The 17,084-nt window shown below is 32.8% G+C and overlaps 2 protein-coding genes and 3 long non-coding RNA genes across 7 annotated transcripts; 2 read left to right on the plus strand and 3 right to left on the minus strand.

The window, feature by feature from the left end:
* Positions 1-859: 859 nt before the first annotated feature.
* Positions 860-2,014, minus strand: LOC120358510. The gene is made up of 3 exons (XR_005575454.1): positions 1,697-2,014; positions 1,432-1,620; positions 860-1,153 (listed from the first exon to the last, which is right to left on the minus strand). It is a non-coding gene; the product is annotated as an uncharacterized LOC120358510 (long non-coding RNA).
* A 1,334-nt stretch (positions 2,015-3,348) lies between these two features.
* Positions 3,349-3,820, plus strand: LOC120358494. Its single transcript, XR_005575440.1, has 3 exons — positions 3,349-3,369; positions 3,470-3,638; positions 3,747-3,820. It is a non-coding gene; the product is annotated as an uncharacterized LOC120358494 (long non-coding RNA).
* Positions 3,821-7,785: 3,965 nt separating this feature from the next.
* LOC105206123 lies at positions 7,786-9,084 on the plus strand. Of its 2 annotated transcripts, XM_039452685.1 has the most exons (3): positions 7,786-8,144; positions 8,237-8,392; positions 8,466-9,084. In XM_039452685.1, exons 2-3 carry the CDS (start codon positions 8,272-8,274, stop codon positions 8,690-8,692), a joined length of 348 nt encoding a protein of 115 aa, XP_039308619.1. In that variant the 5' UTR covers positions 7,786-8,144; positions 8,237-8,271; the 3' UTR covers positions 8,693-9,084. The 2 variants fall into 2 exon arrangements, with proteins under 2 accessions (XP_039308619.1, XP_011173947.1); XM_011175645.3 differs by having other exon boundaries at positions 7,790-8,392.
* Positions 9,085-9,685: 601 nt separating this feature from the next.
* LOC120358420 lies at positions 9,686-10,989 on the minus strand. Of its 2 annotated transcripts, none has more exons than XM_039452684.1 (3): positions 10,695-10,989; positions 10,381-10,536; positions 9,686-10,307 (listed from the first exon to the last, which is right to left on the minus strand). In XM_039452684.1, the coding sequence occupies exons 2-3, from the start codon at positions 10,499-10,501 to the stop codon at positions 10,081-10,083; spliced, it is 348 nt and encodes a 115-aa protein (XP_039308618.1). In that variant the 5' UTR covers positions 10,502-10,536; positions 10,695-10,989; the 3' UTR covers positions 9,686-10,080. The 2 variants fall into 2 exon arrangements, with proteins under 2 accessions (XP_039308618.1, XP_039308616.1); XM_039452682.1 differs by having other exon boundaries at positions 10,629-10,989.
* Positions 10,990-14,952: 3,963 nt separating this feature from the next.
* On the minus strand, positions 14,953-15,422 carry LOC120358491. The gene is made up of 3 exons (XR_005575435.1): positions 15,404-15,422; positions 15,135-15,303; positions 14,953-15,026 (listed from the first exon to the last, which is right to left on the minus strand). It is a non-coding gene; the product is annotated as an uncharacterized LOC120358491 (long non-coding RNA).
* Between the last annotated feature and the right edge of the window lie 1,662 nt (positions 15,423-17,084).

Below are 17,084 nucleotides of genomic sequence, written 5' to 3' on the forward strand. Positions count from 1 at the left end.
CGTAACTTGCGCCGACCAATGATATCGTTTTACTGGAACATTAGCTTCCGCCTAGTTACTTTACGCTTTTTACGTTGTTATCGTTACGTCGAATCCAATTTCTTGCGTAAGAAATGCTGTGTATACATGTATAGGTAACACATGTATTACTTAATAAGCAGAACAAAATTGAAAGATAGATAATGATATTAGGGTAAATTAAGAAATAGTTTTATGTCAAATTTATTATTTATAATAGCTATTCTGTAATAACATTCTGTCATATCCAATTTTCTTGCGATATGTTGATACAAAATTTTAAGGTTATAGTTGTACATTCCCTAACAGCACAAAGTCGACTTTAAGTCGACTATGAGTCGGCCATAACTGCTAGACGTCTGGAAAATGGACGTCCATAAATCGACTTTAGACGACTTAAAGACGTCTATAAGTCATACAATGTCCCACTTTAATCGACAACTATAAGTCGACTTTTAAAGACGTCTTTAAGTCATACATTTGAAGACAACTATAAGCCGACTATAGTTAGCCATCCTACAGACATTCTATGCAGTTGTAAAGGAAGGAATATTGAAATTGGGAAAATATGTTATAACATTTTTTACTTGTTTGATTCGTTTTATTTAAAAAAAAAAAAGAAAATTGTTATAATATGTAAAGCAAATATAAATGTGTATATCTGTGTATATGTATTGTGCGCATTTGTTTAACTTTGTGTGTGTATATGTATATCACAATAACTTAATGTATATAAAATTATCTCGCATAATATTACTATTGTATACAGATGCATTTGTTAAGAAAAATAATAATAAAAATAATAAAAACTTTTAACTATATTATATTAATGGACGTCACATAAGAAAAAAAATCTTTATTTCTCACCTCTCGTTAAATATCCTGTATACATGTATAGATTCTAAATTTATACAATGTCAATGTAAAATGTTCTTTCTATATAAATTATAGAACTTAGCTAACTTTTTAAGAAATGGATCCTTTGTTGTAGATGCTGCAAAGATAAAATATTCTTTTTTATTTTGCATTCTGCAACTCGAATCTCTAGTGGATAAAGAATGTCACTTTGTTTTACTCAAGATATTGAGGGATAATTTGTTTATCTTGATTGCTGGTACATTCCTTGTGTTCTTTTCTGCAATTAGAATGCACAAATTGAAAGTGATATTATTAAAAAAACAATTGAATCAATCATTTAAAAAATAATTCAACTTAAATAAAAAAAAAATTAATTGAGCGTCAAAATCAAAATGTTAATATCTATAACAATATTTAATTAATATCAATTTTTAATTAATTTTAGTGCTGCAGTTGTAAAAACTAAACATCTTTAATTCTCTAAAAGTGAGAGTTGTTGACGTATGTTGTTTTTCAAATGAACAAATTAATTTTTGTTTTGAAGACAAAGCTCACTTGTAGTAAATATGTTCAGTTGTAGCTTCTTTTCTCCGTCACGTAAAGTTCTTTATGACTCTGCCAGTTTTCGTGCCACTCAACCTCGACACCGACATAAATACCATGGATTGGAAATGCTTTGGCAGAGAAATCTCGATACACATATCTCCAGTGTTTTTAACTGCTTCGGCACCACTGATCTCAAAACTAAAATATTCGCAATTGATCGTTTAAATATTCGGATTTATATCTAATTGATATGGTTTTACAAAAAAATACATACTATAGTCCTACTTCACGACTCGTCTGTCCCTCAACAACGGCTCACAATGGCAATCGCATATGACCGGTATGGCTGCACACGCTCCAATGGATAATAAAAAATAGCGGAGAGTACAAGAGAATTTTGTATGTCCGAACGGCTGCAGCTAATAGTCTTTATTCAATAAGCACAAGACCCGACAGACGGGTAGGATTACAACAACGCGGATTGACTCTTGCAAGAAACTTGATGACTCTCGCTTGGCGCTACATGCAGCAGCGGTGACAGCGGTGCTCGCTCACTACAGTGGCGCTCAGTCGAGTCGATTTCAAAAAGTCTTTTTCTAGACGTCTTAAAGTCAACTTTTGAAAGACGTCTGCAGACGTCTATGCAAAGTCGACTTGCAGTCAACTCTGAAAGCCTGACTTAGAAAAGTCGACTTATAGTCGACATATGAATGGTTTTGCTGTTAGGGTTAATAGATACTTCCGTGTTGCTTGAATTTCTTGCATGTAAAATGCTTTCATTTTCTTAAATGCCTAACATATATTTATTTTGTTTTACATATATAAATTTTTGAAAATTACAAGGAACAGGAATATATGCCCGCACAGGTTAGATTCGCACATAGATGATTCACACATACTAGTGTGCAGAGTATCAGTTCGGGCATGGTGGAAGTATAACATGGTGTGCTCAATTTGGCTAAACCACGCCCCTTTTCACGGCAAAGTGTCTCTTATTCCTGAAGGCTGCCAACTGTGAAAAAATGAAATATTTAATGTCGGAAAGTTGCTGAACCTAGATGGTCGCATCTTTGTCACACGTACGAGTGCGTGCATTGAGTCTTTTTCTGTCATACCAGCGCCGCCAGCGTCATTGCTCCAATTTCAGTGTCTTTGCTTCATAGCGTCCATAGTAACAACACGTGCTTTGAGGTTATTTTTTAAACTTTATTGTAAAATAAAGTGAAAATGGTACATTGTGTAGTGAAATCGTGTAAAAATTGCAACGAAACGTACTTGCCGGCGCAAGTAAGCTTTTTCCGATTTCCGGAAAATGCAGTAATGCGTGAAGGCTGAATTCAGAGAATCGGAGAGAGTTTTATGCCCAAAAATATTAAGAATGGTAAGTCTTATTAAATATTATTAGCCAATTTTTTGTAATGACATTATTTCCATTGCAATTTGTATTACACATACAGGCACACACACAACATTCCAATACTGTTCCAAAAGAAAATATTGTAAATATTTGTATCTTAATAGAGCAACCTAACCTAACACCAATTACTTGATATATATACTAACCAACAACTTTCTATTTAATTGTCTTAACTTTTGCAATAAATTTAAAGAATAGTATATTAAACTGATACAATATGTTTCAAGATAATTAAATGTACGTATCATGTATACATTTATACGTATTGTTGAAATTAAAATAATTTAATAGGAAGTTACATAGCACACATCAAGTGCTTGATGTAAACTAAGACAATTGTTAACTTATTAATTGTTAGTTAACTTAACTATTATTCTGTCATTTGAATTTTCAGCAAATATATGCTTAGCACACTTCACAGAAGATTTGTTTGTGAGAAGTAAAAAGATTCGACCTCCTATGGACATTCGAAGACAGTCGCTTTTGCCGAGTGCAGTTCCAACATTATTGTTACCAAAAACGGAAAATAGGTAAAAATGAATAAATAATAATTGATGTATTAATTACTGAAAAATACATTCCTTTTTTTGCATAACATTATCAAAGTAACATTTATATTTTCTATTTTAGTAACAATGAAAGTAATATGGACTTCAAAGTCATAGCCGAAGATTTTCCGCTTCCCGTCATCCACGAAAATGTACATGTAGTCTTCCGAGTTACTCGTCAGCCCTGATGATCCATCGAATATACAGGAATGTATGATAGATGCAGAATCACCGAAGGGTCTATTTAGAAGGTAAGAACAACATTGAACGATTACTGATGATAGTAATTTGCTATCTTAATTTACCACAAAATTCTTGGTATATACAATAAACAATGATGTTTTGTTTTATTATTACAGTAATCGAAGGCTGGAGGAAACATATGCAATGTGTTGAACGCCACCAAAAACAAGAAAAAAATGAAAAAAATCAAATAGAATTTTTAGCTCTTAGTTTTTTAACTTTGAAATGTATAAAATAATAAATAATTATGTGTATCTAAAAACTGTATAATATAAGAATTGTGTATAATAAATTATTATATTTATCATGAAACTTGCATAAAAAATAATGACTTATTTCTTCACATTTTGTCGGTAGAGATTGTCTTAGTCAGTTCATTCAAAAACACCAACACGTGGCTCAAGCATAAAATCAATGAATATTATTTAATTCAATTTAACTATCTTAACTATTTTTTTCTTTTCATTTTTAATGAAAAAATATCTTCAAATTTCAATAATTTTTTATTTACAAAAAATTAATATTCTGTAATGATTTGTGGACTTAATAATTCTATTTATTTCTTGTTTTGGAAAAAATTCTTGTATATCAATAGTTGTTTTTTAAATTTTTAAGAACTTTATTTTTTATTATTAAAATTACCGTAAAATTTATTACGATATTTATATTTGTAGTGTTATTTCAAATATTATTTTATTATTCAATACTATTAATCTTTATATTTTACACAAACTGTTTAATTTTTATTAATTTTTTACAATGAGCGCAATTAGTCTTTTGTGTCGTGTTGTATTTAATAACATTTATTTACAGCGGTAACTATCTGCAAGAAAAGAGATAGAGTGAAAATAGAAAACGTCCGACAAAGACAGTTATATCAGGTGTACAGACTTTAGAAAGTGAAATACTTCAACTTTTCACAGTTGGCAGCCCTCTGGAATAAGAAGCAGAAAAACGACGGAGAGCGCAGATTTTAGAGAAAGAAGGCTGCAAATTGAGCACACCATGCTATCCCTTCCACCATGAGTTCGGGTGACACTCTTTTGGACACAGCACGATTGGACACCAACCAATCATCTTGACTTATCTAACCAAACCAACGGAAAAACTCTAGGCATCGGCCGCTGTGAGTGGTGGTGTCCAATCGTGCGGTGTCCAATCGTGCGCACCCCTATCAGTTCCACATGAGACGTACCACACGCGTCTCGGAAAGTACGTCTCATGTGGAACTGATACTCTGCACAGTGTGCAGTGCACACTAGTATGTGTGAATCATCTATGTGCGAATCTAACCTGTGCGGGCATACATTCCTGTTACTTGTAATTTTTTAAAATTTATTTTTTTTAATTTAAAAATTTTAAAATTTATATTTAAAACAAAATAAATATATGTTAGGCATTTAAAAAAAAAAAAACATTTTACATGCAAGAAATTCAAGCAACACGGACATATCTATTAATGTACAACTATAACCTTAAAATTTTGTATCAACATATTGCAAGAAGGTTGGATATGACAGAATGTTATTACAGAATAGCTATTATAAATAATAAATTTGATATAAAACTGTTTCTTAATTTATCCTGATATCATTATCTATCTTTCAATTTTGTTCTGCTTATTTAAGTAATACATGTACCTATTACCAATACATGTATTATTACATGTATACAGCGTTTCTTACGCAGAAATTGGATTCGACGTAACGATAATAACGTAAAAAGCGTAAAGTAACTAGGCGGAAGCTAATGTTCCAGTAAAACGATATCATTGGTCGGCGCAAGTTACGCTTACGCAAGTTACGCCCCATGTGACGGCACCCTCAGCGGCTTTTGCGGATTGATGTCCGGTGAGTAGGTATTCTATACGATTCATAAAGAAAAGCGCGCAACAGCAGTTTAGAAACTGCTGGAGATTACATTAATTATTCATTTTAATGCCTTAGGTCAAGCTATCTCTGTTTTCTGCAAAAATTCTACCATGGCGTATTTCTGTGCGGCTGGAAGCTTTCTCATGCTATTAATGGTTAGCGATAAGTCGTCATCTGTTTTATGAAAATTGCTATTATACTTCAATTTAATATTGCTAAATAGTAACAAGTCGTATCAATTATTAAATTTATTAAATTTATTATTCTGAATTCAAATTCTTTTATCATACGTAGTGATACATTGCATTAATAATACAATAGCAACATAAAAAATTGTAACAAATGTTAGTGAAAATTAACATTAAGTACAGTTCGCTAAAGACGGTTTTACGTTAACCAAGTTTTTATTATATGTAGAGGAGAAGAGGGTATTATGGCCACTGTGGACATTATGGCTACCCCATTATCTCCGTTATTATTAAGAGGATGCTATAGTGACCGAAGAACTTCCTCGACGTCGGCATTGCAGATTATTTTTCGAGGGAGACCAGGCTATCGCTCTTTGTCCAACGCATAGATCTGTCTTTGTTTTTCGATTATTTCGCCATCTGCGAAAAGACCTATCAACTACAGCCACTGCTCTTCTTGCCATCGTTTACGGCCCAGTTTCACAACTTTGGGTTTAACCCGAGTTTAGTTGAACTACCGTCAAGTTTAACGCCACGGTTAAACTTCTATCGCGTTTCACAACCAGATTTTAACTCTAGGTTACGTAAACCTATAATCTATGCGAAGAAACTTCAACAGACTTATCTTTCTTCTAGAACAAGTAGTGTGATTGGTTGTTACCGAAAATAGGGAATGAGATATTACAGGTTCTATACACCAAGGCAAAAAATAATGAACAAATTTAAAAGTTTTAAAGTTTTCTTCTTACATGTTTTCAAATCAGTTTGAACTAAACAATTAAATTCAATTGTTACTGTAAAAATTTACACTTTATTAAGTACATTAAACATTGGAACACTAATTAGAAAAAAATTTCTCATAAAATAAAGAACAACAGATTAGAATAAAAGACAAAATTGAGTTTTGAAAAAAATAAATAAATCTAAAAGACAGCCACTCGAAATAAAAAAAAACTGTTCTTTGGAAAAACACATATATGGTCATCGTAATCATAGTATGTAATCTATAAGTACTAATTTAATAATATTACAAAACTATTTTTACTGTTCTGTTTTATGAGAAATTTTTTCTTTGATTTCTCTTAAGACTGCAGTAACAGATTCCTTGGTTAAGCGAAATCGAGCATAAAAATCAATGTCATCAAATTCTTCAAAATATGACGGTCGTCTTCTAATTATTCTCGGGCGTCGATTTATTATTTGCACAAAATCTTCATCGTCAGATGACGATAACATATATTCCAGAGCCATATCTTGCAACATAACCTTTTTACAATTTCGTGGAGATATCAGCCATGAAGTACAATACTCGAAAGATTATTGAAAGCAGTGGCGCTGCAGTATTAAACCTCGGTTATCTACTTTAAACGCCCGAATTTCGCCGTTCAACTTTAACCGCAGTTTAACAACGTTAACCGAGGTTTAAGACAGTTGTGGAACACAATATTTACCGTAAACCAAGTTTAAAGGTTTAAACTCCGGTTAAACTAAGTTGTGAAACTGGCCCTACGTGTGCTAAGCGAAATTTGGACACGTACAGCTGTTCACCTATTAAACTTTTTTGTTAGGTTGTTGACTGAAACGATACACAGTCAATGTTGTGTGTTACAGTTTTCTGAAGTTCGCCCTGGTCTCATTTTATACATACGAGCTACAGAACGTCAATAAATAACAAAAATTAACCTTGGTTGACAGATCCACGAGACGAAAATAAATGAATTTTTAACTTTTTGATCGATTTTCTCATAAAATTTACCAGAGCAGACTTTGTTTTGGTGCGTACTTTTATTTTGTAAAAGGATTTTGTGATCTGTAAAGCTAATTCAAAAATTAATGAACACTGTAATGGTCGGAAATTTCCGTCAGTATAGCATCCTCTTAAGTAATAAGTTCTAACAATTGTTTATGGAATAATTTAATTAGTAGCCCATGGCTTTTTTAGCATGGTGTTAATATGCCTATTGTGTATTCACAATAGCTAACAATTGTTATAAAGCATTTTTACTTTTGAGCATTTCTAAATTTTTTCAAGGTACACCCAGCGACTTTGATTCTGTCCATGGGGAAATTTTCCAAACTAAGAAGTCACCATCCTTCTACATACTCGCACTTCATGATTAACGTAACGTCAGGCTTACGATTGATCCCGGCCGCTTACGACTGCATTTGACACAATTTGACATGAGGTTAAGTAATTTGACATGAGGTTAAATAATTTGAGATTTGCGACTTGAATTCACTGGGCAAGAAGATACTGACGAAATCTCAGATCTGGCTGCAGTGCAACAAGTGTAAATACACCACGCATCATGATTCCTTTATGATGCATCGCATGAAAGATCATAACGATGAAAGGGCAGCTGACGAATACATCTTCGAGAGCTAGCAGAAAAGTGAAAGACATAGTTACAACAAAGTGAATGACTTGGAGAACAAGAAGAATGAAACAGATTGAGTAGCGCTAAATCCAAGAGAAATTGTTCAGATGCATTCTTGCTATCTGTTACAATTTTTATAATTATAGGTGACACTGTTGATATGTTACAGATAATTCTGACATTGTTATCAAGGATGATAAAGCGATGGAGGTAACACTTTTGAAGCCGATTCAGTCAGTTTTCCCTATTACTCAATCCACCCCACTACCACTGTTGGATTTATCAAATTGTAATCATTTATATGCTTCCGCTACATTACCAGCGAGTAGGTATTATTTACTGATTAGTTAATGCATTACTGTAAATCTATCTTAAAAAGGAATTTTTTCTTACGAAAGGTGTTTCCACGTTGTCCCAAGAACAAATGTATGTTCTGCAGCCGATTGACACGGCTGATATTGAAAACTTGAGGAAGATGATAAGATTGGACTTGTATACTGAGCAGAAAATGGAAATGAAGAGCGAAAGTAGAAAATGGATAACCTTGAAAAAAGATGGAAGTCTAGAACTGGTAGAGATGCCTTGGAACGAGACAGAAGGATCGAATATTGACGATGGTGTTTGATTAACTGTGCAAAAATCAAAGACACTTTAGTATTACATTTGGTTGCTTTAACTGTTGAAAAACTCAGTGTAATATACAGAAATTTATTATAATTCTAATGTTATAAATGAAGTAACTTTATTCGCCATACTTGAATTTCCGCATGACACTCGCAATGATGTTTATTTTGCTGATCAAAGCTGTGTCATGTTGACAATACATCGATGTCAATTGACTCACGGTTGGAAAAATCGCAGTTTCGCTCTTTCAATTTTATTTATATTGCTAATTGTTATTCCTCTTAATCGTATGTTACTTCGTAAACAACCGTCGTTGTTTGAATAATGCATACTTTCATTAATTGTAATTTAAAGAAAAGAATTATAATAAAAAAATTTATCCCACGGAAAAAACAATGTTTTTTTATTATTTCATACAAACTTCTTTTACAAATAAAAACATTAATTTGTTTAATGATCCATATTATAATTGTTTTGAATAATTTAACTTTAAAAACTTATGCACTAAACTTGCGCGCCAATTTCTTAGATTGTATATATTTCCAGCGTCCCAGAAAAAATGTACAAAATGTATAATATAAAAAAAAAGTATATATATATATATATATATATATATATATATATAAATTATACGTTATATTAAAATAAAAAATAAAAAGAAATTTTCTTAAATTAAATTTTATTACGTTTTTCTTTCTTTACCAATTTTGTTATATATTATTTATTCACTGTATTATAATAAATTACATTTATAATAATTTATATTAAATATTTTATTTGCATTTATTATTAAATTTTCTGAGTAGGTTTTCATAAATAAAAATAGTTAAAAATTAAGTTAAAAGTTAATTAAAAAAATATTATTTATTTTAAATTAGAAATTTATAAATTTTTAAAGTTAAATTACTCAAAACAATTATAATATGGATCATTAAACAAATTAACCTAATGTTTTTATTTGTAAAAGAAGTTTGTATGAAATAATAAAAAAACATTGTTTTTTCCGTGGGATAAATTTTTTTATTATAATTCTTTTCTTTAAATTACAATTAATGAAAGTATGCATTATTCAAACAACGACGGTTGTTTACGAAGTAACATACGATTAAGAGGAATAACAATTAGCAATATAAATAAAATTGAAAGAGCGAAACTGCGATTTTTCCAACCGTGAGTCAATTGACATCGATGTATTGTCAACATGACACAGCTTTGATCAGCAAAATAAACATCATTGCGAGTGTCATGCAGAAATTCAAGTATGGCGAATAAAGTTACTTCATTTATAACATTAGAATTATAATAAATTTCTGTATATTACATTGAGTTTTTCAACAGTTAAAGCAACCAAATGTAATACTAAAGTGTCTTTGATTTTTGCACAGTTAATCAAACACCATCGTCAATATTCGATCCTTCTGTCTCGTTCCAAGGCATCTCTACCAGTTCTAGACTTCCATCCTTTTTCAAGGTTATCCATTTTCTACTTTCGCTCTTCATTTCCATTTTCTGCTCAGTATACAAGTCCAATCTTATCATCTTCCTCAAGTTTTCAATATCAGCCGTGTCAATCGGCTGCAGAACATACATTTGTTCTTGGGACAACGTGGAAACACCTTTCGTAAGAAAAAATTCCTTTTTAAGATAGATTTACAGTAATGCATTAACTAATCAGTAAATAATACCTACTCGCTGGTAATGTAGCGGAAGCATATAAATGATTACAATTTGATAAATCCAACAGTGGTAGTGGGGTGGATTGAGTAATAGGGAAAACTGACTGAATCGGCTTCAAAAGTGTTACCTCCATCGCTTTATCATCCTTGATAACAATGTCAGAATTATCTGTAACATATCAACAGTGTCACCTATAATTATAAAAATTGTAACAGATAGCAAGAATGCATCTGAACAATTTCTCTTGGATTTAGCGCTACTCAATCTGTTTCATTCTTCTTGTTCTCCAAGTCATTCACTTTGTTGTAACTATGTCTTTCACTTTCCTGCTAGCTCTCGAAGATGTATTCGTCAGCTGCCCTTTCCTCGTTATGATCTTTCATGCGATGCATCATAAAGGAATCATGATGCGTGGTGTATTTACACTTGTTGCACTGCAGCCAGATCTGAGATTTCGTCAGTATCTTCTTGCCCAGTGAATTCAAGTCGCAAATCTCAAATTATTTAACCTCATGTCAAATTACTTAACCTCATGTCAAATTGTGTCAAATGCAGTCGTAAGCGGCCGGGATCGATCGTAAGCCTGACGTTACGTTAATCATGAAGTGCGAGTATGTAGAAGGATGGTGACTTCTTAGTTTGGAAAATTTCCCCATGGACAGAATCAAAGTCGCTGGGTGTACCTTGAAAAAATTTAGAAATGCTCAAAAGTAAAAATGCTTTATAACAATTGTTAGCTATTGTGAATACACAATAGGCATATTAACACCATGCTAAAAAAGCCATGGGCTACTAATTAAATTATTCCATAAACAATTGTTAGAACTTATTACTTAAGAGGATGCTATACTGACGGAAATTTCCGACCATTACAGTGTTCATTAATTTTTGAATTAGCTTTACAGATCACAAAATCCTTTTACAAAATAAAAGTACGCACCAAAACAAAGTCTGCTCTGGTAAATTTTATGAGAAAATCGATCAAAAAGTTAAAAATTCATTTATTTTCGTCTCGTGGATCTGTCAACCAAGGTTAATTTTTGTTATTTATTGACGTTCTGTAGCTCGTATGTATAAAATGAGACCAGGGCGAACTTCAGAAAACTGTAACACACAACATTGACTGTGTATCGTTTCAGTCAACAACCTAACAAAAAAGTTTAATAGGTGAACAGCTGTACGTGTCCAAATTTCGCTTAGCACACGTAGGGCCAGTTTCACAACTTAGTTTAACCGGAGTTTAAACCTTTAAACTTGGTTTACGGTAAATATTGTGTTCCACAACTGTCTTAAACCTCGGTTAACGTTGTTAAACTGCGGTTAAAGTTGAACGGCGAAATTCGGGCGTTTAAAGTAGATAACCGAGGTTTAATACTGCAGCGCCACTGCTTTCAATAATCTTTCGAGTATTGTACTTCATGGCTGATATCTCCACGAAATTGTAAAAAGGTTATGTTGCAAGATATGGCTCTGGAATATATGTTATCGTCATCTGACGATGAAGATTTTGTGCAAATAATAAATCGACGCCCGAGAATAATTAGAAGACGACCGTCATATTTTGAAGAATTTGATGACATTGATTTTTATGCTCGATTTCGCTTAACCAAGGAATCTGTTACTGCAGTCTTAAGAGAAATCAAAGAAAAAATTTCTCATAAAACAGAACAGTAAAAATAGTTTTGTAATATTATTAAATTAGTACTTATAGATTACATACTATGATTACGATGACCATATATGTGTTTTTCCAAAGAACAGTTTTTTTTTATTTCGAGTGGCTGTCTTTTAGATTTATTTATTTTTTTCAAAACTCAATTTTGTCTTTTATTCTAATCTGTTGTTCTTTATTTTATGAGAAATTTTTTTCTAATTAGTGTTCCAATGTTTAATGTACTTAATAAAGTGTAAATTTTTACAGTAACAATTGAATTTAATTGTTTAGTTCAAACTGATTTGAAAACATGTAAGAAGAAAACTTTAAAACTTTTAAATTTGTTCATTATTTTTTGCCTTGGTGTATAGAACCTGTAATATCTCATTCCCTATTTTCGGTAACAACCAATCACACTACTTGTTCTAGAAGAAAGATAAGTCTGTTGAAGTTTCTTCGCATAGATTATAGGTTTACGTAACCTAGAGTTAAAATCTGGTTGTGAAACGCGATAGAAGTTTAACCGTGGCGTTAAACTTGACGGTAGTTCAACTAAACTCGGGTTAAACCCAAAGTTGTGAAACTGGGCCGTAAACGATGGCAAGAAGAGCAGTGGCTGTAGTTGATAGGTCTTTTCGCAGATGGCGAAATAATCGAAAAACAAAGACAGATCTATGCGTTGGACAAAGAGCGATAGCCTGGTCTCCCTCGAAAAATAATCTGCAATGCCGACGTCGAGGAAGTTCTTCGGTCACTATAGCATCCTCTTAATAATAACGGAGATAATGGGGTAGCCATAATGTCCACAGTGGCCATAATACCCTCTTCTCCTCTACATATAATAAAAACTTGGTTAACGTAAAACCGTCTTTAGCGAACTGTACTTAATGTTAATTTTCACTAACATTTGTTACAATTTTTTATGTTGCTATTGTATTATTAATGCAATGTATCACTACGTATGATAAAAGAATTTGAATTCAGAATAATAAATTTAATAAATTTAATAATTGATACGACTTGTTACTATTTAGCAATATTAAATTGAAGTATAATAGCAATTTTCATAAAACAGATGACGACTTATCGCTAACCATTAATAGCATGAGAAAGCTTCCAGCCGCACAGAAATACGCCATGGTAGAATTTTTGCAGAAAACAGAGATAGCTTGACCTAAGGCATTAAAATGAATAATTAATGTAATCTCCAGCAGTTTCTAAACTGCTGTTGCGCGCTTTTCTTTATGAATCGTATAGAATACCTACTCACCGGACATCAATCCGCAAAAGCCGCTGAGGGTGCCGTCACATGGGGCGTAACTTGCGTAAGCGTAACTTGCGCCGACCAATGATATCGTTTTACTGGAACATTAGCTTCCGCCTAGTTACTTTACGCTTTTTACGTTATTATCGTTACGTCGAATCCAATTTCTGCGTAAGAAACGCTGTATACATGTAATAATACATGTATTGGTAATAGGTACATGTATTACTTAAATAAGCAGAACAAAATTGAAAGATAGATAATGATATCAGGATAAATTAAGAAACAGTTTTATATCAAATTTATTATTTATAATAGCTATTCTGTAATAACATTCTGTCATATCCAACCTTCTTGCAATATGTTGATACAAAATTTTAAGGTTATAGTTGTACATTAATAGATATGTCCGTGTTGCTTGAATTTCTTGCATGTAAAATGTTTTTTTTTTTTTAAATGCCTAACATATATTTATTTTGTTTTAAATATAAATTTTAAAATTTTTAAATTAAAAAAAATAAATTTTAAAAAATTACAAGTAACAGGAATGTATGCCCGCACAGGTTAGATTCGCACATAGATGATTCACACATACTAGTGTGCACTGCACACTGTGCAGAGTATCAGTTCCACATGAGACGTACTTTCCGAGACGCGTGTGGTACGTCTCATGTGGAACTGATAGGGGTGCGCACGATTGGACACCGCACGATTGGACACCACCACTCACAGCGGCCGATGCCTAGAGTTTTTCCGTTGGTTTGGTTAGATAAGTCAAGATGATTGGTTGGTGTCCAATCGTGCTGTGTCCAAAAGAGTGTCACCCGAACTCATGGTGGAAGGGATAGCATGGTGTGCTCAATTTGCAGCCTTCTTTCTCTAAAATCTGCGCTCTCCGTCGTTTTTCTGCTTCTTATTCCAGAGGGCTGCCAACTGTGAAAAGTTGAAGTATTTCACTTTCTAAAGTCTGTACACCTGATATAACTGTCTTTGTCGGACGTTTTCTATTTTCACTCTATCTCTTTTCTTGCAGATAGTTACCGCTGTAAATAAATGTTATTAAATACAACACGACACAAAAGACTAATTGCGCTCATTGTAAAAAATTAATAAAAATTAAACAGTTTGTGTAAAATATAAAGATTAATAGTATTGAATAATAAAATAATATTTGAAATAACACTACAAATATAAATATCGTAATAAATTTTACGGTAATTTTAATAATAAAAAATAAAGTTCTTAAAAATTTAAAAAACAACTATTGATATACAAGAATTTTTTCCAAAACAAGAAATAAATAGAATTATTAAGTCCACAAATCATTACAGAATATTAATTTTTTGTAAATAAAAAATTATTGAAATTTGAAGATATTTTTTCATTAAAAATGAAAAGAAAAAAATAGTTAAGATAGTTAAATTGAATTAAATAATATTCATTGATTTTATGCTTGAGCCACGTGTTGGTGTTTTTGAATGAACTGACTAAGACAATCTCTACCGACAAAATGTGAAGAAATAAGTCATTATTTTTTATGCAAGTTTCATGATAAATATAATAATTTATTATACACAATTCTTATATTATACAGTTTTTAGATACACATAATTATTTATTATTTTATACATTTCAAAGTTAAAAAACTAAGAGCTAAAAATTCTATTTGATTTTTTTCATTTTTTTCTTGTTTTTGGTGGCGTTCAACACATTGCATATGTTTCCTCCAGCCTTCGATTACTGTAATAATAAAACAAAACATCATTGTTTATTGTATATACCAAGAATTTTGTGGTAAATTAAGATAGCAAATTACTATCATCAGTAATCGTTCAATGTTGTTCTTACCTTCTAAATAGACCCTTCGGTGATTCTGCATCTATCATACATTCCTGTATATTCGATGGATCATCAGGGCTGACGAGTAACTCGGAAGACTACATGTACATTTTCGTGGATGACGGGAAGCGGAAAATCTTCGGCTATGACTTTGAAGTCCATATTACTTTCATTGTTACTAAAATAGAAAATATAAATGTTACTTTGATAATGTTATGCAAAAAAAGGAATGTATTTTTCAGTAATTAATACATCAATTATTATTTATTCATTTTTACCTATTTTCCGTTTTTGGTAACAATAATGTTGGAACTGCACTCGGCAAAAGCGACTGTCTTCGAATGTCCATAGGAGGTCGAATCTTTTTACTTCTCACAAACAAATCTTCTGTGAAGTGTGCTAAGCATATATTTGCTGAAAATTCAAATGACAGAATAATAGTTAAGTTAACTAACAATTAATAAGTTAACAATTGTCTTAGTTTACATCAAGCACTTGATGTGTGCTATGTAACTTCCTATTAAATTATTTTAATTTCAACAATACGTATAAATGTATACATGATACGTACATTTAATTATCTTGAAACATATTGTATCAGTTTAATATACTATTCTTTAAATTTATTGCAAAAGTTAAGACAATTAAATAGAAAGTTGTTGGTTAGTATATATATCAAGTAATTGGTGTTAGGTTAGGTTGCTCTATTAAGATACAAATATTTACAATATTTTCTTTTGGAACAGTATTGGAATGTTGTGTGTGTGCCTGTATGTGTAATACAAATTGCAATGGAAATAATGTCATTACAAAAAATTGGCTAATAATATTTAATAAGACTTACCATTCTTAATATTTTTGGGCATAAAACTCTCTCCGATTCTCTGAATTCAGCCTTCACGCATTACTGCATTTTCCGGAAATCGGAAAAAGCTTACTTGCGCCGGCAAGTACGTTTCGTTGCAATTTTTACACGATTTCACTACACAATGTACCATTTTCACTTTATTTTACAATAAAGTTTAAAAAATAACCTCAAAGCACGTGTTGTTACTATGGACGCTATGAAGCAAAGACACTGAAATTGGAGCAATGACGCTGGCGGCGCTGGTATGACAGAAAAAGACTCAATGCACGCACTCGTACGTGTGACAAAGATGCGACCATCTAGGTTCAGCAACTTTCCGACATTAAATATTTCATTTTTTCACAGTTGGCAGCCTTCAGGAATAAGAGACACTTTGCCGTGAAAAGGGGCGTGGTTTAGCCAAATTGAGCACACCATGTTATACTTCCACCATGGAAAATACTGATTTTATTACTATGTTTAAATTTGGATAAAATTAAAATCAGTATTATGTTCTGAGTATTAACACTTGTCAACTAAATGATCGACTTTAAATTTTAATTTAAAAACTGTTTATTTAACTGTAACAAACCGCTTCCGCGCGACCCCCCTCCCCCCCAACGGACCGGTCATCGTCCGTTAAACGCCGGCCGAACAACCGCCGAGCGTAGAACGTGGCGCTACGCGCCCACAAACAATTCCAAACGCGCCGACACGAGCAGTGAGGCATCCGCGCGCCGAGATATCTCTCCGCGCACGCGCACCGGCTCAAACCGGCACGCGCTAACGACGTGCTCGCTCGCCTCCATTTGCTCTCCGCGCAACCGATCTCGAGGTGGGGACGCTGGCGCCGAAACGAACCGAACCGCCACCGAGCGTTTCCGACGTCTTGAGATTCGGGTATAAAAGTACCGGAGCAGCGAGATGCTGAGCTTCTTCTCCGCCGACTTTTCGGACTGCTACTCCGCCGATTAGTCTTTGAAGAAGTCTCCCGAGGTAGTCCTGGGGTCAAGCGTCTTGGCCTCTGTCGAGCGTTATCGACGGCTACCGATCTCCCACCCGTCTCTCCTCGCCGAAGCTGGGCTCAAGCGTCTTGGGCTTTGACAAGCGTA

Source organism: Solenopsis invicta, chromosome 8, assembly GCF_016802725.1.
Source record: "Solenopsis invicta isolate M01_SB chromosome 8, UNIL_Sinv_3.0, whole genome shotgun sequence".
Lineage (NCBI taxonomy): Eukaryota > Metazoa > Arthropoda > Insecta > Hymenoptera > Formicidae > Solenopsis > Solenopsis invicta.